This window comes from Primulina eburnea, chromosome 7 (assembly GCF_022965805.1).
Source record: "Primulina eburnea isolate SZY01 chromosome 7, ASM2296580v1, whole genome shotgun sequence".
Taxonomy (NCBI): Eukaryota; Viridiplantae; Streptophyta; class Magnoliopsida; order Lamiales; family Gesneriaceae; genus Primulina; species Primulina eburnea.
This window is the reverse complement of record NC_133107.1, coordinates 3,927,819-3,950,187: the sequence shown is the minus strand read 5'-3', so window position 1 is coordinate 3,950,187 and position 22,369 is coordinate 3,927,819. Positions and strand designations below refer to the sequence as shown.

General features: G+C 32.3%; 2 protein-coding genes across 2 annotated transcripts; both read left to right on the top strand.

Annotated features, from left to right (window-relative positions):
- Positions 1–6,362: 6,362 nt before the first annotated feature.
- Positions 6,363–7,028, top strand: LOC140836012 (uncharacterized). Its single transcript, XM_073201424.1, has 3 exons — positions 6,363–6,494; positions 6,572–6,679; positions 6,786–7,028. The coding sequence occupies exons 1-3, from the start codon at positions 6,414–6,416 to the stop codon at positions 7,026–7,028; spliced, it is 432 nt and encodes a 143-aa protein (XP_073057525.1). The 5' UTR covers positions 6,363–6,413.
- Positions 7,029–9,529: 2,501 nt separating this feature from the next.
- Positions 9,530–11,368, top strand: LOC140836011 (probable WRKY transcription factor 65). The gene is made up of 3 exons (XM_073201423.1): positions 9,530–9,879; positions 10,345–10,500; positions 10,580–11,368. Exons 1-3 carry the CDS (start codon positions 9,743–9,745, stop codon positions 11,163–11,165), a joined length of 879 nt encoding a protein of 292 aa, XP_073057524.1. The 5' UTR covers positions 9,530–9,742; the 3' UTR covers positions 11,166–11,368.
- Positions 11,369–22,369: the final 11,001 nt, after the last annotated feature.

Below are 22,369 nucleotides of genomic sequence, written 5' to 3'. Positions count from 1 at the left end.
TGCTTGTATAGATGCATTACGGGACAAATCTCCTTTGGCGGAAATTAAAGATTGTATAATCTGCTGCAACCATGTGCTAACAAATCATAAGCCAAAATGCTTACAGATATTAAGCTTCTGCCAGAGGAGTTATTGCCCAGAAATGCATGATTACATATGATAACTGGCTGACTCGATAAAAAAAAATTTGAAGCCCCGAGTGTATATATAGTGTTCTTCGGAATCAAGCAGCTGGCAAATTCACAGCATCAAATATTCCAATCTTGCATGTCTGAATGCCATTTTTTAACCGGAAACCTTCGGTTACCATGCTTGATCGAGTATGTGAGTGAGATATTCTTCTAACAAAAAGAACTATACCTTTTGTTCGTACAAAAGGTATATTATATGGGAACTGAGAATAAACCTTGGAGTTTGGTGCATCCAATGATCCAATAAGCATGTTCGATAGCTTAAAATCGACTCGAAGGTTCGAGCATTTGATACACACCCATACGAATATCTATCTTGGAAGCTATCAATTATAAGTATTTTAATACGTACGTACGACCGGTATATTTTGACATAATTCTTTGTGCTATATGTGTGTGTGTGTGTGTGTGAAAGTCCTAATTTGTATGATCATACTTTCTGGGAAATCTTGATTCACTTCTATTACAAGATATGTCGCAGGTTTGTTATGGAGCTTAATGTTCAAGAAGAGTAGAATTTAGTTAGTGTGATCCTTTACATTTAAAGAATTAAAGACAAGTAACATGGGTGATGAAAATCACAACTATTTGCTATTTAATCATATTTTAATTTGACATAATTGTGTGTGTCTATGTAGGGATTTGGATCCTCTACTGTGTTGAAAATACAACATTAATTAGATGTTGTGCAGTTTTTACACGAGATGATCACATGATCATCTTGTGGACATCACACCATATGAGATAAATTTTAAAATTTATCAGATTAAACGAGATGATCATGTCATCTCGTGTAAAAAGTGGTGATGTGTTTTCAATACAGTAGATAATCTAAATCCGTATATATAAGCACGTTTGGCAATTCGGAAAAGTTAAGAATTTAGTATTTATGGTTGTGTCTGTTTCGTAGATATGGAAGATGATTCCACAATACTGCTCGAATAGGTCGGGACTCAGAAGTCAGAATTAATTATACAATGGATGATAATTAACCTAACTACTCTATATTTTATAAAATACCGATGCTATGTCTTTAAAAATAAAAATTAAAAGGGTTTTAAAAAAATTTAAAATAATAAATTGCATTAAAAGAGCAGGTGGCTCCTTTGTTCATCTCTACTGGGAAAGTGAAATCAGAATGGGTCCAGGTCTATGTTTTTCAAAAAAATCGAATTGCATGTGGTATCAATTTAAAAGAGAAATTCTCCGCGAGAATTGTCTTAGCATATGCCATTCAATTCTCCGGCATATCCATATTTACGAGATGCATGCATAACATATAACTATATAAGTAAAGGGCTACCATTTTAGAGCTATGTAAAAACCATTATTCAAAATTCACGACGATATACACAAGATTCGAGCCCCGTCGACTGCGTGAGATCTTTTAGATTAGATTCGATTAGATTAGATTAGATTCGATTAGATTAGATTTAGGAATTCTCCTACCTTTCATTGTATATAAAAAAAAATAGGATCATGGCCATTTAAGTGCCATCACCTGTCTTAAATTCACATCGATCGAATTAATTAGGGAATTAATGCGCATTATATTTGAAGGATCGCGTAAATTAAAACAGCATATCCATGGAACAAAACGGGAAGTGCATGCATGAAGAAAAGAAGCTTCATCCATACATGCAGCATGGCCCGACGCCGCCCAGTATATAAAGGCAAAGAGAAACTAAAATATAGAGATTTTATTTCGGTAAAAGAATTTGACTTGAAATTTGATTTAAAACTGATACTCTTAAAAACTTATTAAATATTTAGTTTAATTGCCATGTTTTTATTATAATATATATTATAAGTAGAGTTGTTTGTAAATTTAGTAAAATCTCACCAAAATGCATTTGCCAAAAATATATTTATATCATATAAGTAGCAGCCTAATGTATAAAAAGTTTAATAATAAATATATAATGAATATGTCGATAAATGTGAAGTCTTTTCCGTTTCTTTCTAAAATTCAAGTTTGAATTCGATGCAGTTGAAAATATAGACTACATTTAAAAAAATTTGCATTATCATTTCAAATTTTTTGTTACTTTTATTTATTACTTTATCGCTACTGTATAAAATATAATTTTTTACATAATATTACGTTTTCTGATTTTTAAGTGAAGATGTCATCGTGAATTTTGGGATATAGATTATTCGTAAATTGATATTATTATTATGTATTTTAATCAGAACTTTAGTATAAAAATATTTTAACATGATCTCAAAACAAATTATATTTTTAATCAAAAATTTTTAATCTAATTAACGACAAGAATTTTTATTTTTTTGAAAAAAATTATTTATTCTTTAAAATTTTGATAGACAAAATAATATAATGTGATTTTTAAATATATTTTTTGCATTTTTGTCTAAACGTGGAAACACTAGCAATCTTGATTTTGATAATAACAAAATTTTTTGTTGTGTCGTTATCATATTTATTTAAGTATGTATTTGCGAGATATCATGTTGTGAGATTTGACAAGTTGGGACTCCAATGAAGTCAAAGTGAAAATCCGGCGAAGTGAATTAATTAGATGATAGCTCACAAACAAATGATCTGAACTAACGACCAAAATGGTTGGAAACCAACTCCAGAAATCATACTTCGGTCGAGTGAATTCGGTCATTATCGAGTCGAAATGGTGGTCACAAGATCCAACCAACCAAACATCCTCCGGAGAGCTCGATAGACTAGCTCTGTTATTTTGGTCATATATCTTATCTCGATTATTGTAATGAGACGATTCAACATTCCTGTAATTTTGTGTTTTGATTAATTAACAGATCGATTTTCACCATAATGCTGATATATGGCCAAAAAAATTGATGATTTATCTCACGTGAAGACTCGCTTCTATATGAACGGGGTAGACAAGAGAGAGAAGAGGACAAGTCAAGAAGATAAAGACAAACATGTAAAGGGATCGGGGAATTAGCTTTGCAACCTTGAAATATGCAAAAATGAGAGAGAAAATAAAACTCTTGCAGGAAAGGCATCGATCGTACGTTGCGCAAAAACAAAGCCTACAAGAGTGATTTAAGGAGGTATGTAACTGCTAAATTCCAATCTCTTACTCTGCACTGCCTTTTGTTTGTGCTCTTCTTTCTGCCTATACGTTTTCATGCATGCCTCTGGAGGATGACATAAATTAACAACTGAGAGGTCTTGTCAAATTCCCATCCAACCAATTCGTACGGTGCTTTAATTAATTTCGCCCTTTTTTAAATCAATTTTTTGTTACTTACTACGACTGTTTCTCTTCTGTTTACAGCTTGCATTGGTCTAAATATTGATTCCCTTGTTATTACTAATTTATCCGATAATTTATGAAAACATTGCTTCTTCTTCTTTTTTGTATGATTTATATGTGTATACGTGTGTCTGTGGAGCTGTGCTTCTCTTGGAGAAAGATGGAGAAATCCACACACACAAAATAATGGAATTTGAAAATTTTCAGTATAGACCCGCCAGTCACGTAACATAAAATTCATTCAAATTGTACCAGATGTGTGTGTATATATATAGATATATACATAGGTGGTGTGGTGCGTGTACGTACACATTTGTCAGAACATGTGAATACATATTTACAGTGAAGGGAGGGAAAGCCAAAGCAAAACAAAAAACAAAAAATAAAAATAAAAACCCACCCACTCCACAACAAAAGAACTGATGAGGTACTAGTGGTGGTACTGGCACTCGTGATAAACATACAGATCATTACTCGGTAAAAATAAAGGAAATAACGTAAATACATTACATTTATTGCTCCAAAGGATAAATCGCTCACCTTAGGCGTCTCTTGCCCCCGGCCCGACAGGATTGTGAGAGGAAGTAAATCTCGGTGACTCAGCCAACCATCAACAGCTAGACCTTATGCTACGCCGTGCACTGCATAAGATCTGACTCCGTTGCTTATAAACATGAATCGTGTTCCATAAAAATTCTAGGCTCTACCCTGCGATACATAATGAATGACAGTGACGCTTAATTAGGGAGTGCAGGATTCTATAATGGGGCGCCCATTCATCGTCTTCGATAATGCTTATGTGCCAGTACTTATTGTTCGACAAGGGGACATTGCTTTGTTGATTTGGAACATCCCACGCACATATGATATGTATGTGCGTGTGTGTGTGAGTCTATACATGTTCAAGAAGTTCTATTTTTTTGGAATTCATCAATGCTTGACATGGTATTCTCATGTATGTATCTTTCAGAGTTTTCAAGAAAATATGCGAGTTTAGTCAACTAGTATCGTAACTTGTTAAAATTTGGTTTTCAACAAGCCGTAACTTAGATTTTTTTTGGTTATTCGCCTAAAATCACAAAATCTCATTAATATTACTTATTTGACACTAATACTCTCTTATGTCACTCGTATAACGAGAATAAAATATGTATTACATATATTAAAATTTACCTAAAGAGAAAATACAAAAGATAACATGTTTTTTTCTCTCGTGTCATTTTATTTTATATTGTCATGAAAGAGAAATCAATGTCAAATAAGTAATATTTAATTATTTCAGTGGTTCTCGGCAAAGACAAAAAAATTCAACTTACTAAACGATGACAAAAATTTGACAAATTACAAAAATAAAATCTAAAATAATCTAAATTACAGAACTAAAATTTCAATTTTTTTGAGTTCTAAGGTTAATTGTCAGAATATGTAAAACAAAACAAAACAAAAAGAAGAAGATAATGGATCTCGAACGTCGAGTCAGATTCAATTTACCACTCTAATTACTTAGTCAAAATTTAACTCGATTCGACTCCTTGGTCAAGTGGCTTCAATATTCGTCAAACAGAATTTTTCGTGATTAATTTTAAAGGTATTATCCTAAACTTAAGTTTAATGATATATATTTTGAATGGTATCGTGTGAGACCGTCTCACGGATCATAATATGTGAAACGATTCAACCATACTCATATTCACAATAAAAAGTAATACTCTTAGCATGAAAAATAATATTTTTTCATGGATAACCTAAATAAGAGATCTGTATAAAAAATACGACTCGTGAGACCGTCTCACACAAGTTTTTTGCTACATCAATATTATCAATGAGTAAATATATGAATTTTCGGATATACAATTAGTTTTTCGATTTGTAATTGTTTTGTGATATATACTTGAAAACTTAATTTATTTCATTAATATTGCAAAATTTTTTATTATTTGATTAAAATTTTATAAAAAAAAAAGTAGTCAAAAGTCTCACACAAGTTTTTTGCCACATCAATATTATCAATGAGTAAATATATGAATTTTCGGATATACAATTAGTTTTTCGATTTGTAATTGTTTTGTGATATATACTTGAAAACTTAATTTATTTCATTAATATTGCAAAATTTTTTATTATTTGATTAAAATTTTATAAAAAAAAAAGTAGTCAAAAGGTAGCAATTCTGCCAATTCCAATTCATACATTCAGTTCAAAAACTAAAACAGTACTATACTATACACGTACGAGTTCAAACAAAATATGAAAAAATAATTTTTTTGGTTCATTAATTTGATTCATTTCGAGTTTAATCCATTAAGTATTCAAATTTCGGTTAGTAAATTTGATTTTCTTTTTACTTTTAGTCCTAAACGGAATGCTTACATAACACAAAAAAAATCACTAAAGTGACACAAAAAATTACTTATATCCAGAGTCACATGGGTTCCAAACAGTCAGAAATTAAAAATTAATTTATCAAAACAAAAATTTGAATACTTAATAGATCAAAATTCAAATAAAAAACATTACAATGAACAAAAAAAAAAAATTCTTCCCGTGAAACATTTACTTTGAGGAATGCCATGTATGAATTACTTTAATCTAATTTTAAAATCTCGTGATTTCCACTTAGATTTGGTTGGTTTAAGGTTCTGCACGATGGGTCTCAATCATTTATATAATGAATAAATCCAGCCAAAAATAATTAATCTCAGACAGAAATTGTGCTACTTTTCTAATTTATTCTTCGCAATGTTTCGAATGCGACAAGAGCAAGCATGTCAGTAACATGTATTATCTTGACATTCCGTGACCCCCCAAAACCCATATCCCTTCACCTTTTCAGTCCCTGTAAAATTCATGCGCCTATACCTATTCTTTTATTTTGCATTTAGGCCTATATATATATATATATATATATATATATATATTCCTTCACAACTCAATATATCAAATAACACACTAGCTAAAATTAGAAATGGGAAATTCTAAAATGCAAAGGAGAATGGCTTTGCGGAGAAAGCTTCACATTTTGAGAACTCTCACCAATTCCAAATCTGTAAGTTAATTTATCTAAATTTGACAATTATTTATTCAATAATATTACAAAATATTATTTTTGTTGATTAATCGCAGGCGAAGAAGAGCGGCATTATCATGGATGCTTTCCTCTACATCCACAAGTTGCAGCTCCGAGTGGAAGCTATCAAAAGAGAGTATCAGTACCTAGTCAACCACATCCAAGTATAGTATATATTTTTCTTTAAAAAAAACCCAGATAAATAAATAAATAATAATACTCGTTCTAAATTATTTCATTAATTTGCGATTATATATGTTGAACGAACAGGATGTGAAAGTAGAGAAATTTGGATCAGGGTTTTTCAGTGTGAGAGTGACATGCAAGAAGAGTGAAGAAATACTGGGATCCATTCTTGAAGCCTTGGAAGGGATGAAAATGAACGTTGTTCAAGCAAGAGTGACCTGCAAACACTTTTTTGGGATGGAAGCCATTGTTGAAGCTGCTTCTGCTGATACAGATGAAACAGTGGTGAATGAAGCCGTGCTCAAGGCTGTTACTTCAAATTATTAAGTCACTGGAGATGATGATGATCATTTGTTATATATTCAATCACCTAGCTAGCTGGTGTTAATGTCGCTTTCGTTTCGAAGTTTGAATAGTACAGAGAAAGCGACGCGACTTTATATATATTCAAGGCTAAAAGAATATCACCGGAGCTCGTTTTCTAGTTCGAATTGGATTGTAAGAAAGAACAACTTTTCATGTTTAGTACCGAAAAAGAAGAAAAGTAACACCAAATTAATTACCTAGTTCACACATCCACGTCATTTGAAACCATGTTTGACCTAAAATCATCTCTTGTTCGAAAATTTCAGCTGTCTTTCAAATTTCAAGACTCAAATTTCTGGACACTTTGCATTTTTCAACTGCCGATTTTTTTTATATTTTCTTTTAAATTTTGTATGTCATAACAGCAAAAAATTATTCATCAGAAAAATCGATAGCCCAAATTTTGAAGTTCGATTGAGGCCGAAAAATTTCAATATGGCATTGTAAATATAAGGACTGCAAAAAAACAAAAATAAAAGCTTTAGAGTATTTCCCAAGAAAATAAATTGATATTATCCAATGCTGATTAAATATATGAAAAATCAAAACATCCATTAAAAGGAAGATCCCACGAAGTTTCTTCTGATCAATTTAATAATGATACTTGCCATTAAAAAAGACTTTCGATTTTGACCAAAAATTTTAAAAATATAAATTATCTGGATCATTGATATATGAACTATAATAATAACTTAAAATAAAATATCCCGTCTCTTTGCGTACGAAAGCGTAAATTGGAGAAAAAACTGTGGAAGATTACAAACGAACGTAAAATAATATGTTGGTATCTTGCCAACTACATGTATTTTATTATGTGTGAATTATTTACTTTTATAATTTTATATGTTGGAGTCCAACTTAATCAACAATTTTATTGCAAACTATATGTATTTTATTGCATAGTGAATTATTGCTGAGGAATATTCTTATATATAAATATATTTAAACATTTTTAACAAATATGTCAGTATTGTTATGTGCATCAGTCAGGAAGAAAAATAATGGGGAAATCTCACATTAATTTTCCAGTCCAGCTAATTTAGTCCATGAGCCAAATATACAATTACCCTACTTGCTTAAACTAATGGTGACGTTATGATGATAATGAGACAAAACTAATTATAATCAGTGAGAAGTTACCGAGTAATTGCAATAAATTAATCTTTACATTAATCATCTCTATCCAATTTGTCTTCTGTGGTTATAATAATGGTTGGATCGAGTGCGTCATCCTACAACATTAATGTTTGAATAGGTTTTCCCGTGAGAAAGTCATATATCTATATCCGTGAGACGGGTCAATCCAATTTTATATTTAGATTAAAAAGTAACATTTTTTCATGGTTCAGGTTGGATATAAATTCTATATATATATATCACAAAATTGATCTACGTGTTCAACGAACTTAATTATCAGTTCCCGTGAAATAATTAACTATAATATCATAATTTGTACCATGGAATCTGATAGAAGAATTATTAGTTAATGATTAATGTTAATCATATGAACTTATTGGACCATACGAAAAAGATCATCAAACTAGAGACATTGGTATAAAATAAACTATAAATTATCAGTTTTTAATTTTTTTTAAGCATGTATATGTAATATGTTTCCCCTGTTATGAATTTGAATGGTAATATTTCAAGGCTAAAAAGAACAGAACTCACAAGAAGAGTCGCACTTATTCACATTGTTTAGCCCAAAAATAATATCTCGATAAAAAATTAAATGAATCGATAAAATTTATTTTAAAAAAATAATCAGAAACCCTATTTATTCTTGAATCAACAGATTGTCCAAGATTGTCTTTCAAATATCAAAATACTTATGAAATTACAAAGTTCATGACTTTTATTGCGTATATATTTTACACATACCAAAGAGATCATCAATTATGCTTGCAAAATATAAGGAAAACTGCAATATTAGTCTTATATGTCCGTCTTTCTGCGACTTCAGTCTTCTATGTAATCAAATTTCAATTTTGGTATAACATCTTTTTTATTTTTACAAATTAGTTTTTTTCGACGTGACACATATGTCGCACCTACATGGCTCTGATATGACACTGACACATCAACACTTCTGATAAAAAAATGACAAAAATTAAAAAACAAGACTAAAATTAAAATTAGACAATATATAGATGACCAAAACTACAAAATGATAAATATTTAAAATCAAAAGTGCAGTTTTTCCTGTAATATATATAGAATATGTAATTGTTAATTGATAAAAAGTTCTTAAATCAGACTGTAGTAATATACATTAATTCGAGAAATAATATGTCATATATATATATACACATATATACGTATATATATATATACATATATACGTATATATATATATATATATATATATATATATATATAATATGTATATAATATATGATTCAACTTAAATCACGGTAGAATAATAACACAAAAATCAACGCAAGGGTTCCTTTCACAATACATTAAACTATAATTAAGACCACATTTGCTTGCACGTCCTTCATAGTTATATACACACACATAATTAATTATCTATATTCAAACCCATGATTATATTGACAATAATTAACTAAACCAACCATCTAGCTATCTATTTTCCTTCGATCATTTAATATCTTGTTTTCGTCGATAGTTGAGCTCGTCTTCTGCTTATTTCTGTCGAGAGAGTTGTGGTTATGGATGATCGATTCAACAGTACCCGATTCGCTAGTGGGATCCAAGATTCTGAGAACTCGCCGGAGAACAGTAGAGATACGCCGGGCTCCGCTGTGTCCAATGAGTTCAAGATCGCCTCCGCCGCCAATAGGAGAAGGTAATTAATTAATTGGATTGTTTTGCTTAGTTTGATGCTCGATTACATACACATTATATTTGCACCTAATTTGTTCGCGGGCAGAATCATAAATTTATTGCATATGGAACTACTATAAAAGTAACATATAGTTTTTTATTTGAAATTTATTTTTTTGAAAAGGTTCATAACCCAAAAATGGAAAAGTTTTGGGAGCTATGGTTCTTTCGGTTGGATCTAATGGAAGACAAGGGGTTATATGTCACTCGATCGCTTGCTAGTTAGCTACGTTTAGGATAATAAATGTAATGTGGAAGAACTAGACATTGTTTGATATAAAGGTTGAGATTCAATATTCTTGCATCGTCTCATTTTCCATCGATTAATATAACCGAAAGAGTGTTTTTATCTGGAAGATTACATGATACGCATGCATGAGGGTTAGTTGAAGAAATTATTTTCAAGAAAATTTGATCTGATTTATAGTGGAAGAAGAGCCATACAGAAGAGAATTATTTCGGTTCCACTCGGAGAAGCCGCAGGGTTGAAGCAGAAAGTTGATCAGGTGACTGCTCCACCGTCGGATTCTTGTACATGGAGAAAGTACGGCCAAAAACCCATCAAAGGTTCCCCCTACCCCAGGTAGTTAATCAAATCTTATTTTGTAATAGCATCTGATTATCTTAATTCAATCAAATTCATTCCTTTTTCGATGCTGTAGAGGTTATTACAAGTGCAGTAGCTCAAAGGGCTGTCCGGCCAGAAAGCAAGTTGAAAGGTGTAGAATGGACCCTAACATGATGGTGGTGGCGTATTCTCGTGAACACAACCACCCTACGCCGGCTTCTCGAAGTAGTCATCACACCACCAACAACTGCCGTACCACCGACAGATCCCGCGCCGCCGCAAACGTCACGACTTCTACATCAGAAGGAGAGGAAGAACAACAAGAAGAAGAACCTGCACGCCAAGAAGAGGAGATCAAGAAACCTGTAATTAATCTTTCCACTGAATCTCATGAAATCATTTTAGGGGAAAGATTTAGCAACGTGTACGAGGGGCCCTTGAGCAATGGCGGCGAATTCGGATGGTTGACTGACTTCGAGTCCACGTCATCTTGTACAATTCTAGACAGCCCAGTTTTAGCAGTGGAATCGAGGGTTGCCGCCACCGACGATGAAATGTCGACGATTTTTAAAGTTCAAGAAGAAGACGAGTCGCTTTTCGCCGATCTTGGTGAGTTACCGGAGTGTTCAATGGTGTTCCGCCGGGGGAGGGGTGGAGAAACGGCGGTTCTGCACGGATGAGACGACAACGTGCGGGCCTGCCCCCACATTTGTCGACGGTCGTGATCAGATATTAATAATTATAGTCTCATTGAAGATTAAGTTAATCATTAATTAATTGCTCCTATGTTTTGAGTTAGCGCTAAGGAAATATAATTAATAAATGTGTTAATTAATTGGGTGTTGGATGACAATTTTTCTTGCAACCGTAGGTATCATGTAATTACGAAAAGATATGCGAGACGAGGTAACAATATTTTTTTTTAGGAATGACCGTGATAAAAAAAAAACACCTTTTACCAATATCAATGTAGTTGTATGTAAATCTAGATCAATAGCATGGTGAAAAAAAAAGTAATAAAAGATTTTTATCACAAAATTAACTCGTGACATCGTGTTAGAAAGGTTTTGTGTTCTTGTAATTAGGGCAACATAGGTACATGGCTTCCTTTTCTCAAGTTTTAGCAATAAAAGCACACATATGCAGTAACACATTAATTTTTGATTTATTTTTTGTACAAAAAATAAATCAATTTCCATGTATTTAATCGTGATAATATTAAACTATTGATTTATTGCTTGAAGGAGAAATTAATTTTTGTCATTTTCTTGATTAATATATAGTCTTAGTTTACTAGTTTTGTGTTTTTATTCCAATTTTAGCACGTGGTGCTGTGAAATAACTCTATATCGAGTTTCAATAATTTTAAAAATAACTAGTTGATTATAAATTTACCCAAAAATATAAATGATATTTTTATTAGGCAAAAATTTGTGTGAGACGGTCTCACGGGTTGTATTTGTGAGACGGATCTCTTATTTGGGTCATCTATGAAAAAATATTACTTTTTATGCTAAGAGTATTACTTTTTATTGTGAATATGAGTAAGGTTGACCCGTCTCACAGATTATGATCCGTAAAACGGTCTCACATGAGACCTAATTTTGTTATTATGGATTTGAAAATATGAAATCCTTGACTTTAAATCTAATTATCCAAATACAACCAAAAAAAAAACTTACGAAACGGAAAAAATCACTTAAATGGGCCATTCGTGGGTTGGGTTTTTAAGGCCCAAATAACTTGCTTTTGTCCTAAACCCACTTCGGCCCATGAACATACTTTTGGACCAACCAAGTCCAAGTCCAAGTCCAAGTCCAAGTCCAATAAACTACATATTCTTATTTCGTCCATATTACTTCAGTGGATTTAAAAATGGTCAACCAAAACATGTCGGTACATTAATAAGATGCCTGCGTATTTATCCAAGTTCAAACCGGTATCACATGATTTGATTTTTCTCGACCTTTGACTTTTATGCCTGACAACACATATACGTGTGTATATACATATACTGACATAAATCAAGAAATGGTAACTAATCTTCATGTATTTCCATTTGATATACCACAAACTACAAATTGTCTCATTGTCCGAATTGGTTGAATAAGTGAGTATTGGACCAATATTGATCTGCGTTAGTTCGAAAATTTACTCAATACACTTCGAAAGTAACAATTCAATCTTTGTAAAAATGATCGTTAAGTTTTGGATTCTATATAATATCAACTCTACTATACATTAATAATGAATCTTGAAATCCTCTCCGTCTTCTTAGTTTGAGTCTATTATACATAGTTTGTTCACTGTAACTTATATGATCAACGTGGTTTACAAGCTATTGTGTCGACCTCCTGAATTTATTCGGATAATAAGAAAAAATGATGTGCGGGATCCAAAGTTCAAAAAAATTTAATAATGAATCTTGAAATGGTGGTGGATATTTATAGTACTAAAATTTAAATCCCATTTATTTTTTTTACAAAAATAAATTTAAACCCCAACCATATTTAGCTGAAAATATGACATGCGTACACAGTTAAGATCACCAAATGTTTGGTTTTAATGATGCTTCCCACGTCCACTCAATGATTGCATACAGCCATACCAGTCGTATCTTTTTCAAAAAACCTTTAGTCGTGTTTACACTACCAGCGCTTTCGGATCATCCATTTTCGAGGTTAATTCTACCATATGTCTATCTCAGAAACCTCATCCTCACTTCAGCTAGTCCCTCTCACTTCCTCCTCACAGAGAATTCAATTGGTTTCCAAATCTGTATCAGAAAGATTACTTACCAAGTTCTGTGATGTCTCGGAACTTAACTTTGATTATTCGCAGAGTGGGCTGTGGTCTCCTCCGATCCCAAGAAGCGTGTTCTTGAGTTCTCCGGGACGTATTCTCACGGAACATGACATGGCTTCGCAGCTCAGAAGCGCTCTGGAAAGACATAGCAGAAGAAGACACAGGTTTTCTTTCAATGTGAGTGAATAATTAAGCATATATATATACGACCAAAGGCAGGAAAAAATGTATCGATTTCAAGAACAAACCATGTTCGAACTCTTCTCTTGGTCTCACGATTTATTTATTTCAAACAGAAATTCGGGGGTTCATGCCATGCAGTTACATATTACGTTTATTGCTAAATATTTGTTCTTGCAGGCATGCTTGTGCTCCCCAAAAAGAAACTAGAAGAATGAAGAGATGACTTCAGTGGGCTAATTGACAATCAATGGAGATACAGTTAACACTCAGTTCTTTGTACAGAAGTTGCAAACATCTAAGTTAGCTTGTTTCTCTTCTGTACTCAAGTTCATGTGGTTTATTTAATGGCAAGTCCTTGAGCAAAAATTGCTCGTTCAAGGTCCATGTGAACTTTTTTTCATATTCAGGATTTTGTTGACTGAGAAAACTTGCCTTGGAAAAAATTTGCACACAAAATCGAAAAAAAAAAATAAAATTCAACGGGTCCTCCCCTCCTGCACAGAAGGAAAAAAACAAAGGGACAGCCGTTTTGTTCAGCCAGCTACTTTCTCCAGGCTTTTCAAGACTTAAGATATCCTTATTTTTTCGGAGCCAAGTACTATTTGATGCAAGAAAAAACACACTGCGATCGATAAATTTAAAGATATTCTAAAATTGTCCAACTCACTTCTTTGACATGCCATGTGATTTTGCATTATTGCACACAAATATCAATACCACTTAAATTATGACTCTGCTCTACCCAAATTAATAAAAAAAAGCTAATACTGTGTTTGAATCGAACGACTTGTATGTGTGGAGATGATTTGAAGTTTGGATTTCAAATTCTCTATTTTTTGAGGATTTGGTATGAATCATAACAACTTAAAATGTAAAGGAAAGGATATATATGAAATCCTTCAAACTTAAAGGTACCAGAACTCATACAATAGATTTTGAATCATGGATTGAAATTATTTGATTTGGAATATATAATTTGTTTATTAGATTGAGTCATTTGGAAGCATGAATTTTAAGTAAATTATTCCACGAAAATCATTTCAGTCTAAACATGATCTAAATCAATTTTTGCGGCATACATTAATATCAGAGATTAAGATTTTACCAAAAGAATAATGTGTTTACTCCAACATTAAGGCGAGTTGGCGCTCAGGTTCTAGCAATCAATGCTATTCTTAAATGGTACTAGGACGACAGTTGTCCAATGTAAGTTTTGGATAACTCTCGACCTGAAGCCTGGGAATAGTAAATAACCAAATTCATTCAATGAAGTAGAGAAAAATGGAAAAAGAACCTTAAAAAATTTATTCCTACAGCAGCTAAGTGAAGATTAATTAGATTTATGGTCGGAAAATTCAAGTCTGCCAAATAGGCCAAACTCCAGAATTTGTGAAGGAAAACAGAGAGAATTTACCAATTTCTGCATCTCATTTTAACCCTCAATCATGCCTTGCATAAAGGGTTAGGCATACGATTCTAGATTCATCAATGGATTGAAATTTGGAATCATATCTCGGGGCCATTTAAAATTTTATTGAGCTCAAGGACATATCACTTTTCTACCTCATATTTATATAGACATCCCCAAATACTCGATAAATTTGAACTGCTGCCATATTGCTCATGTTAGTTTATTTTCCGAATGATAACAAATAAGGTTTATAGACTATAATGAAGCAATATTTTCACATTTACTACCTAAGATCGAGATGGAAACTGAATGCCAGCCGATGCATATATTGTTACGGACAAAATATGATTATGCACTTTACTACGGTGAGCCTAGGGCCCTACCAGTGCAGTTCAAGTGCTGCAAGCCCAAGCACTTGGAAGGATTTAGATATGGGGAAGGGAATAAACGTAAGGGGAGGGTAATTAGGAATCAGAATGGTTATTTTGTTGTGAAAGAAAATACTAGCTTAGGCTAGGGGAGAGGAGCCTTCCTCTTGCACAGGGTTTATATACTAGCTTAGGCTAGGGGAGAGGAGCCTTCCTCTTGCACAGAGTTTATCTCTTGGTTCATTTCAGTATAATTCCATATTATATTCATTTGGTTCATCTGTTTATATTCTATATAAACGGTGGTTGCAACATATGACAAATCACCAACGGATGATCAACTGCTTAAATCAACCCACCATGCACGATTTTAGACGGGAACAGGAGTTTGTTCTAAGCTTTCTTTTCCCGTAATACCATCTTTCAGATTCAGGAGGTACACATTGTAGTCTTTTTCTGCTGGAGGATTTTCAGGATCCACAGTGTATGGTTCACTGAATGGAACAACACTCTTAACCTGTAAAAGAAAGAGAAGGAAATAAATAACCTGCATTAGACTCTGTTGAAGGGAATAACACAAATGTCTCACCAAAGCCATTGTATAGATACGTCCATCAAGAAACAAGAATTCGTAACTAAAATTATAGTCAGAACTATTTTCTTCTTAGACTTGGTAGAAAGGCAACAAACTCACCAAATCAACATCCGGACCCAGCAGTCGCCTAGCTTTCTCTTCATCCCTGACCTGAAACCTTGTCGATGAGCTTGTAATGAAATCTACCAATTCGAAAACTTAGAATTCTTCGTGCATAAAAAAGTGTTCTACCAGCAAACAAATTTAAATAACAGCAGAACGTAAATATTCATTAGTAATAGAACTTACCAATGCTCGAACTCGTAACCCTTTTCTCTGCAAGAGATTTACCACCCTTTTGCCGACACCACCAGTAGCTCCAGCCACCAGTATGATTCCAGAAGTGTACATTGGCTTTTACTTCTCCTCTAGGTGAAGGACTAGAGAGTTTCTCAATCAGAAATTCGAAGAACTTCAATTACAAATGAATCGTGACAGACTACATATTTAATAACGTCAGACAAGACAAATAATAAAGTTTTTAGTAAGGTGAACCTTTGCAGGAGAGGGAGGTCCAAGTCTTGCTTTCTAGCTTCTGAGCGAATGAAGCCTCTGTAGGTTCTTAAGGAATGCAATGGTGCTTTTTGTTGGTAAACAAATTAAAAGATTGAAATTTACGTTGAAGAAAAGGATTTGGAAGTGGATATAGAAGGAAACACCAATGGATCGAAATTAAGATGTCCCAGGCAACTTTATTCCGACAAACCAAACACCCTGCAGCATTGAATAGATGGGCTTCCAGATATGAAAAGAACAAGAAAATGAACTAGTACAACCCAATTGTACTAATTTTCATCGCTTACATTACTTCAAGAAACAGTGGCATGATTGATCATAGTTAAGTCTTGAAACATGTGTTAAGGCAAAAGGCATAAACCTTATATCGAAACAAGTTTCATGGCATACCTCAGATTATGACGTCATACATCAACTATCAATAAATTACACTCAATCTACACCATTCTCTAATGTTGCATAGTCTTGTCGGCCCAGTTGTGACAATGACCGACCAGTTACAGGGAAACTTAGCCCAAATCAACAAATTGGGCTAAATACAGCCCAAATCATAATAACTTTTTTTGTACAGATATTACAAACACCCCCCTAAATCAACTTAGCTCCAGATATTACAAACTACCCATTACAAACACCGTTCCCACACACGTACGCAAAATGTGATGATATATACGTAGTTAAGATGTAACCATCATAATATAGAACGCAAAACACTTTTGGCACGTCCCCAAAGGACATTTTGTCCCTCGGCAGACACCTTTTTTGTGAACAAAATGAATAGTCGTGGACCAAGCTGCTGTTGATTTCCCCAGCACCCATCACCTCTCCAACACCCTTTCTTGCCGACAATTCACGTATATCACTACTTGATTTGGGCGTTGATTGTGCGTGCTGCAATATATATATATATATAATATATATATATATATATATATATATATATATATATATATATATATATATATATATATATATATATATATACATACACACACACGAATTTGTTACCCTGCACACCAAGTGTGCAGGATATCATGTGCAACGCCTACGTGGCGTTGCATGATTGGTTAGCTATTTTTTTAAAAAAACAAAACAAAAAATTTTGTGTGGTTGTGGGCGTGCCACGTAGGCAGGCGCCCACAAGTGTGCAGGAAAGAGGTGTGCAGGGTATAATGATGTGACACTCACTTATTGAATATGTATCAAAATTATATTTTCAATAAGTGAGTGTCATCTTATTAATTACACAGATGATGTTACGGTTGGTAGACAAAAATATCAAAACTATATGTGTGCTTGTGTGTGTTGGGATGCAAGAGCGCGATATCATCGACACGTAATGTTTGACATGTCTTAAGGTTTAAAATATTGTAGTCGATATCATCACCACCCACTATAACTTTTGATAAAAACAACAATTGTTTAATCTTATAATATATATGAAATTAAAGAATTTAAGTCAATGAAAACGAATATTTTTTTTATCCATCTCTTCGGTTAGCCTTGCATGATGGGTAGTTAATGCTTCTGGTCCAGAGCTAAGTTGTTGGCATTCATGAATTCCAAGGGCTACAATAATATCGATGGGAGCAAAACCTAATTATCGTTTATTTAATGAAATGAGCTTGTGATTAAATATGATAATTTCCCCAGGGGTTCGAGATCGTGGGGAAAATTCAAAATGGATGGCTTTGGGGGAGTGTTATCGGGTATGAGTTCGGGGAGTTTTTTAAATCCCACAACAAATCGAGACGGATATGATAATGCTATCTGCATCCCCGAACTCACCTCGATAATAATAATGATAATTTGATAAATAATAATAAAATTAATAATAATATCCATCGATCAACTGAATGGGTATTTGAACCGAAGATGGAAATAGAGACGGAGATTTAATCCTCGCGAAATTCGTGTTGAGGATTTCTCGATCAACTAGAAGCGGGAATCAGGGTCAAGATGAGGACAGTGACATAATTTGGAGAGGGCCGGTATGGATGACAAACCTACCTTTGTCTCATCGGCTCATTGTCATCCTTACTTATGAATAATAATTGCTGTGAATTCCAAATATATTCAAAATTAGATGTCAGACAACACTAATTTTTAAGGGGAGGAAATAGTGTTCATTGGACCTTGCATATACATGAGTATTATAATTATATATTATTAAAAAAATATACAGTTTTCATACCCACCCTAATTTGACTAGGGGAAATTATAATTATTTTAAGAAACAAGGTTACATTTTTTAAAAAACCTTTTATTTAAATTAATTCAACAACGGCTTTCGATATTAATATATATCCAGTACTCGCAACTGCTTGTTAATCTTATCGAAGGTTTTCATATTCTCTGTAGGCTGCGTGCATCTAATTTAAAGGGTGTTTTGGTAGAGCTCGTAAACTCTTAAAATTTGTTCGATAATTTTTTTGCAAACAGCTTATGACTGTCAAAATAAGTTGGTTGATAGTTTATAAGTTATTTTTTAAAAAGTTGGGTCACCTTATTTTTTTTTTTAAATATTTATTTTAAATTTTACTTCTCCAAAATATCATTGCATATTTTCTTAAATTCTCACTAGGTCCTCCACAATTTTTTATAAATTTTTAACTTAACAAATTATTTTTATTAAATTTACTTGAAAAAATTAAAGATAATATCAAAATTTTATTTAAAAATCGTTCCAAAGAACATCATTTTCATCTAAATTATAAATACAATATATATATATATATATATATATATATATATATATATATATATATATATATATATAGATAGATAGACACACACACACACTAGAAGAGGAAACAACAAGGCATCTTCAGAGAGTGGAATGTTTGTTATCGTTATAATATATATTCAACCTTTACGGTCCTAAATTATTTCAGCCCTCCTCTTATTACATTACCCTTTTTCATTTAATTGAAATTTATAAAATAAATTAAAATCAAAATCCTCGTTAATTAATTAGTATCTGCTTATTTAAATTTTATTAATTAATTGTGTCTCAACCAAACACATGGACAAATTCCCGACACATCCAAACATAGGCAAAAACTTGTTTGAGACGGTCTCACGGATCAAATTTTGTGAGACGGATCTTTATTTGGGTAATCCATAAAATAGTATTGCTTTTTATGCTAAAAGTACTACTTTTTGTGGTGAATATGGATAGGGTTGACCGGTCTCACAGATTGATATCCGTGAGACGGTCTCACATGAGACCTAATCCCAAACATATCGAATCTGCTCAATCGGCAGTTTTCCAAAAACAAATACTCTAATTTACAACCCATAAATGAGCATTAAATTAAGTCAAGTCTGTCTTACGGATCTATATCCGTGAAACTGATCAACATGATACATGTCTATATAGAAAAGAAATATTTTTGACATAAAAACTAATATCTTTCCACGACTCGGATTATGTCGGAGATCTGTCTAACAAAATTGATGGATTAGAGTCTCATGAAAACATGTTTGCTAACAACAAGTGTAATGATAAATTGTTTTATAATTTATTTTTTATGATATTTTTAAAATTTAAATTTTTAATAGGGGACAATTACGTATGCAGAAGATAAGGTTAAGAAATAAAAAAACAAAAATTGCATTTAATTGATTATTAATAATTCACTCATTCGTGTCTTTGCTTTTTGTTGGTTCTGAATCTGACAAAGGATGTGTGCGAATTTATTTTCCCGATTTTCTAAATTTCTTATATTTTTCATTTGACGTTAGATATGACACAGTTTATTAAAATGATTAATGTTTCAAAAACCAAGTCGATCGCATGTGATTTGTGGCTCGATCGGGACCATAATATATTCCACTGAAATTTTAAATTTCATATATATCATGCGGATGAATGCTACAATGGACAAGCCCACGTGGTTACGAATATGCTTGAAAAATGTTTAATTGCATAATCGTTTATTTATATATATAAAAAAAAAATAGATCTTGGAAATCTAAAAATGAACGATTTGTTGACATTTCGTAGGACCCTTTGGTTTGACTTTGCGATCAATTATTTTTTTTAAAAAAATCACCTATTGCAATATATCGTAATTATACGATAATATACTTTAATCTCTCACCGATCTTGGGAAAAAATTATATTTTATTTGGGTCATTGCACACCATTATTTTATTAAATATCTCGTAATTAGCTTTTTCAATATTTAAACACAAATAATGTTTCAAATGAATTACAAACGCCTTTTTCAAAAACTTTAAAATTGACTCTAATTAAACATAAACAAAGTCTAATAACCAAACGTCGGCAATATATTTGTTTCCATTGAAACGCTTTAGTGAAGTAGCTTATATTATAAAATTCTTACACACACACACATATATATAAAATATTAAGAGTATGTCTCTTGTGAGACGGTCTCACAAATCTATATCTGTGAGACGAGTCAATTTTACCGATATTCACAATAAAATAGACAAAATAATAATGCGATCTTGAAGAACTTTTATCAATTTTTACACTTTTTTAAATTAATTACAAGTTTGAACTAATTAATGTGTGTGTGTGTTTTGTGTGTTGGCATAACCTAGCTACTATCAATCGTTCTCGATTAGGCTCAACAAAAAAATGAGTCTTTATTAATGTGAAGCAACGATGGTGGCCTGGCGACCACGAAATGACTAAGAAATTTAGCCGACGGCTTAGCTCATCCCCCCACCTAATTCAACTTCCACGCGGCGATCATTCACAAAAACTACTACCATCCACCCTTTGAGTCTTCAAACCCTCGTGTCCGATTAATGATCCATTTAATTAATACAAACATTTATTAGAAATATATAATTTTCATTTGCAAAATAAATATCATATCTATTAATTTAGAGTTAAATGTTTAAAATTTATAAAGATACGTGGTGATCAGAGAGATGATTATGTCACTGGATCGAGAAACTTGTGATTAAGAAGCCACTCATGTTAAAGCTATCCAAGGTTCTAAAAAGCGTGAAGCGCCCTGAAGTGCAGACGTCGAGCTCTAAGTTTTTCAAGTTTAAGCGAGATTAGCGCAGACTTAAGTGTGAAAAAATGTTTTTTATTTTTAGTTAATTGTAATTATCTCAAACCAATAAATAGATAAAATAATACATAAATATGATATATTTAAGTATGATGCATTAATTCTCATATTTATAAAAACATAAAAATTTCAAAAGTACAATATTTATTTGTTTTTGCAATTAGATTATATTAAAAAAAATGGTTAATATTTATCAAATCATTATCAGACATGCTTAATTATAATTAAAATTTAAAAATAAACATCTAAATTATAAAATTAATTTATTATTTTAAAATAAAATCACATACCTTCAAAATAAAATTAAAAATAAAAATAAATAGATGTGATTAATTGTGCTTAAGCACATTTGATTAAACGCTTTAATTACGCTTAATTCGGTCAAATTACAATTTAACTTTTTTTTTTTCGCTTTTCTCCGGAGCGGGACGTTTATGTCGATCTTCAAGCTTAACCGTGTTTAAGCGGAGCTTAAGTGAGATTTTTAGAACATTGAAGCTATCTAGCGAAGAATTAATTAAAAAGAAAACTATTGTCCTTATTTCATGTTTTAATCATTAATGCAGCTAAAAAAATTTATTTGCTCACATCAGATTTGAACAAATAGGGAGAAGAAACCTTCAAACTTGGTTTGGCCCAAACAAACTTCTTTCTAGCCGTCACGCGTTCCAATTCCCCATAATTTCTTGCATTTCCTTTTCCACTTCACGTATATATACAACGTCCACGCTACAAAATCACTCCCCATTAATTAATTTCCTCTCACCCACCGGAAAAAAAAAAAAACCCACAAAAAAATCGATCACTTATCTCTGATCTCCCCCCCTAGTTCTCCAAACCTTAAATGGCTCGAAAAACTCTGGTATTCTCCACTTTCTTGATTATGTTATTTACTTTGGTATCATCC

What these genes read in the sequence shown, in the direction of transcription:
- LOC140836012 (XM_073201424.1), top strand. Translation starts at nt 6,414, where the DNA reads ATGGGAAATTCTAAAATGCAAAGGAGAATGGCTTTGCGGAGAAAGCTT. An exon ending in CTCTCACCAATTCCAAATCT is followed by an intron (nt 6,495 to 6,571) that starts GTAAGTTAATTT and finishes GATTAATCGCAG; the next exon opens with GCGAAGAAGAGCGGCATTAT. An exon ending in ACCTAGTCAACCACATCCAA is followed by an intron (nt 6,680 to 6,785) that starts GTATAGTATATA and finishes TTGAACGAACAG; the next exon opens with GATGTGAAAGTAGAGAAATT.
- LOC140836011 (XM_073201423.1), top strand. Translation starts at nt 9,743, where the DNA reads ATGGATGATCGATTCAACAGTACCCGATTCGCTAGTGGGATCCAAGAT. An exon ending in TCCGCCGCCAATAGGAGAAG is followed by an intron (nt 9,880 to 10,344) that starts GTAATTAATTAA and finishes TCTGATTTATAG; the next exon opens with TGGAAGAAGAGCCATACAGA. An exon ending in AAAGGTTCCCCCTACCCCAG is followed by an intron (nt 10,501 to 10,579) that starts GTAGTTAATCAA and finishes TCGATGCTGTAG; the next exon opens with AGGTTATTACAAGTGCAGTA.